This window comes from Corticium candelabrum, chromosome 22, assembly GCF_963422355.1.
Source record: "Corticium candelabrum chromosome 22, ooCorCand1.1, whole genome shotgun sequence".
NCBI lineage: Eukaryota > Metazoa > Porifera > Homoscleromorpha > Homosclerophorida > Plakinidae > Corticium > Corticium candelabrum.
In genome coordinates, this window is record NC_085106.1 from 3,712,168 (window position 1) to 3,715,305 (window position 3,138).

Sequence of the window (3,138 nt, forward strand, 5' to 3'; positions counted from 1 at the left end):
GTAATATCTGAAAACCGCTTGCAGTGTGCACTACAGTACTTGCAGGGTTTAGATAATACGGGATATCTTATAATAATACGGGATATTTCTATCACCCAGCAACAGATACAATGGCTGACGACGGTCGCAACGCGATTCGCTTCAGTAATTCTGGAGCTCGTACGCTCATAGAGAACTGGGTAGAAGAGGTAACCGACTATTCATATTTAATATTATGCCGTCATTCCTAGAACGTGACCACTGATTCTAGCGCAGCGTCGCTCACATTGATGGAACAGAAAAGTTTACAGCAGAACTACAGAGACAAGGACACAAGGTGTTTGCCTGTTGTCATCACTTTACGGCTCACTATGTTTACTTGTAATCAACTGATAATTAATAATTATTAGGTGTTTGATTTTGTGTTTCTGATGTAGGGTGTTCTAACGACTAACTTTGGTTGTCACGTGGAAGGAGCGTCGACCACTATGGAGACATACAAGAAACCTTGCTCGCCCAACGTGAGGACATGTGGTATGTGAGTGTGTATGAGTGTTAGATGGTTGTCCATGCGTAAGTGATGCTTGTGATTGGTGGTAGGAGTGCGGAGAGAATGTTTAGAGAGAGAGATCAAAGAAAGAGTGAGGTAATGTGAGTGACATCACTAGTTTTAGTCACTTGTACTTCAGTCTGTATGGTATGTGGTGGGTGGGCTTTGTTATTCAATTGAGTTCAGACAGACAGACAGACAGACAGACAGTGTTGAGTGTGGTTAAAATGTATTGAAATAAATGAAGAAAGACAGACAGACAGGCAGACAGACGAACAGACAGAGTGTTTGTAATTGTGCTTAAATGTATTGAAATAAATGAAGACAGACAGAGACAAGACAGACAGAAAGACAGACAGGAATGTCATCATGAGAAAATTGATAGCAATCTCTGAGGCAAGGAAAGAAGACTGGGATGACAACAATATGCTTTTGTATCAGCCTGTCCCATGTGAGATACTAAAAGCTGTTAGAGTTCTTTATCAATAGTAAAATACCTTTGACAGACAGACAGTCGAACAGTCAAAGAGACAGAGAGACATACATACATACATATACATATACATACATACATACATACATATGCATACATACATACATACATCTTTTTTTGTTACAAGAGCCCCTAAGGCCCAGGTTAGATACTGCAGTCACTAAGTACTTGCTACGATACTTTACAATCTAACACTATCAGCAGTCACTATATGTCACTATGTACTTCAACTTGCTGCTTGGACAGAAACTGACACTCCCGGAGAGAGAGAGAGAGGCAATTTACATACATACACACATACATACACGCATAGTATACATATGGATGAAGGATGAGCAATGATGCCAGGGTATTTCATAGCCTAATTAATTGGCTTTTTCTTTGTATTGTTCAGTCAAGAAGTACACTGTGAATTCAATCCTCCTCCGCCGCCGCCCGACTTCACTTCCACAACAAAGAAAGACTTCTTTTCGATAGGTATTACTGACAAACTTCAATACAACATACCCCTCTCTAACTACTTCCTCGTTCTCCGTTATCTCTGTCTTTCCAGACTTCACTCCGATTGAGAGAAAGCCTGAAAAGGTACAGTACATTTACATCACTGTATGTCTCTCCCAGTCTTTACAACCTCAAATGGATTTGCAATCTGTTTCCCTAGTGTTCAGGGGTTTATGTTCAACACATGAGCGCCATATCTTGTCTATCAGTACAATCTGCTTGTTTTTGCACACTAAATTTCCTAACTGTATTCTGAATATGCTAATCGGCATCTACACCAGTCTTGTCGTGTTGGAATGTCTGTCTTGCTTGCTTGTCGATATATTTGTGCAACTAATTTAAATGATTTATATAGAGTTGGACGTCTCTGCCCTCCCAGTCTACATGTACATTATCATACATGTCGGTCTGTCAGAAACATATACTTGAATGCTAACACAGAACATGATAATCAATTAGTTAAGCTACAGTTCTTTAAGTGACCACAAGAGTTTATCTACTGTAGACATTTCAAATTCTATACCTGTCTGTCTGTCCAGGAATTATACATTTGACATTCTCTATCTATAAAGTCTGTCCGTCTGTGCACCACAATGCAAATGCATGCTTCGGTATTTAGATGGTCCCCTCTTGAGGAGTAGACCCCCAAGTGAAATCTTGCGACAACGTGACTGCGGTGCGACTTTCGAATTGTGACACATACGATCCTCATGCCTGGGTTTCGCTCTAAGCTAAAGGAGAGCTGTGTGTGTGTTTGTTTGTTGATTATATCTGGGTCTTTAGCTAATTAGATAAAATGTTTGGTCACATGCACCAGGGAACAAATTATTCAGGAATGTGTCTCCTCCGCCCAATAACTGAATTATATAATGGGAATTTGTGTTCATTACTTTTCCTGGGCGAAGAACAGGCTAATGAGCTAGTAATGTATAAGGACCACTGTTATGTCCTGTACTAAAATCACCAGGCAAGGTAGACAAGCAGGGTGTAGAATAGCTACAGAGTTGTCTGTCTGTCTGCCTGCCTGCCTGTCTCAGCAGTGCAGCCAATTTTAGAAATGGATAATTTTCGATTGTCCACATTCTTAAAAGCATTTTACAGAGTTGGACCGGTTTATGGTATAAAGTTTAGTATGTGTACAATTCAATGATTTCTATAAATATAACAATCCGTCTGTCTGTCTTTCTGTGTTTACAAGTGATTCTTTCACTACAGGACCACGATCTCTATCAAGAACAACCCATGTCATTTTGGATAGAGCAATCGGAGAGGCACGGTGTCTCGGTAAGCATCATCCTCTCCTCCCACGACACCATCCCACCATGAAGTAATCACTATCCACCTGTTGTATCACCAGGGTCTCACACAAGCGCCCATCAAAGACAAGCCATTCCATCGGAATGCAGCATTCAGCACACCAATTGGCGAATCATACGACTCACCAAAGCCCCATGAAAAGTAACAACAAAAAACTCAAAAATTATGCTAATTTACTACACAATAAAGTGTGACTTATATTAATAATAAAGAAATCTGTCTACTCGCCACGTAATCACAGTTGATAGCAAATAATAAGCTAGTAAGCTGGTAGAGCTACAGGTATGATCAAACAATA

At 40.2% G+C, this 3,138-nt stretch overlaps 1 protein-coding gene across 1 annotated transcript; it reads left to right on the plus strand.

The window, feature by feature from the left end:
- The first annotated feature begins 77 nt into the window (after positions 1–77).
- LOC134197796 (sperm-associated antigen 8-like) lies at positions 78–3,020 on the plus strand. Its single transcript, XM_062667144.1, has 8 exons — positions 78–188; positions 251–316; positions 417–513; positions 580–625; positions 1,417–1,499; positions 1,576–1,607; positions 2,739–2,807; positions 2,881–3,020. Exons 1-8 carry the CDS (start codon positions 111–113, stop codon positions 2,983–2,985), a joined length of 576 nt encoding a protein of 191 aa, XP_062523128.1. The 5' UTR covers positions 78–110; the 3' UTR covers positions 2,986–3,020.
- The last annotated feature ends 118 nt before the right edge of the window (positions 3,021–3,138 follow it).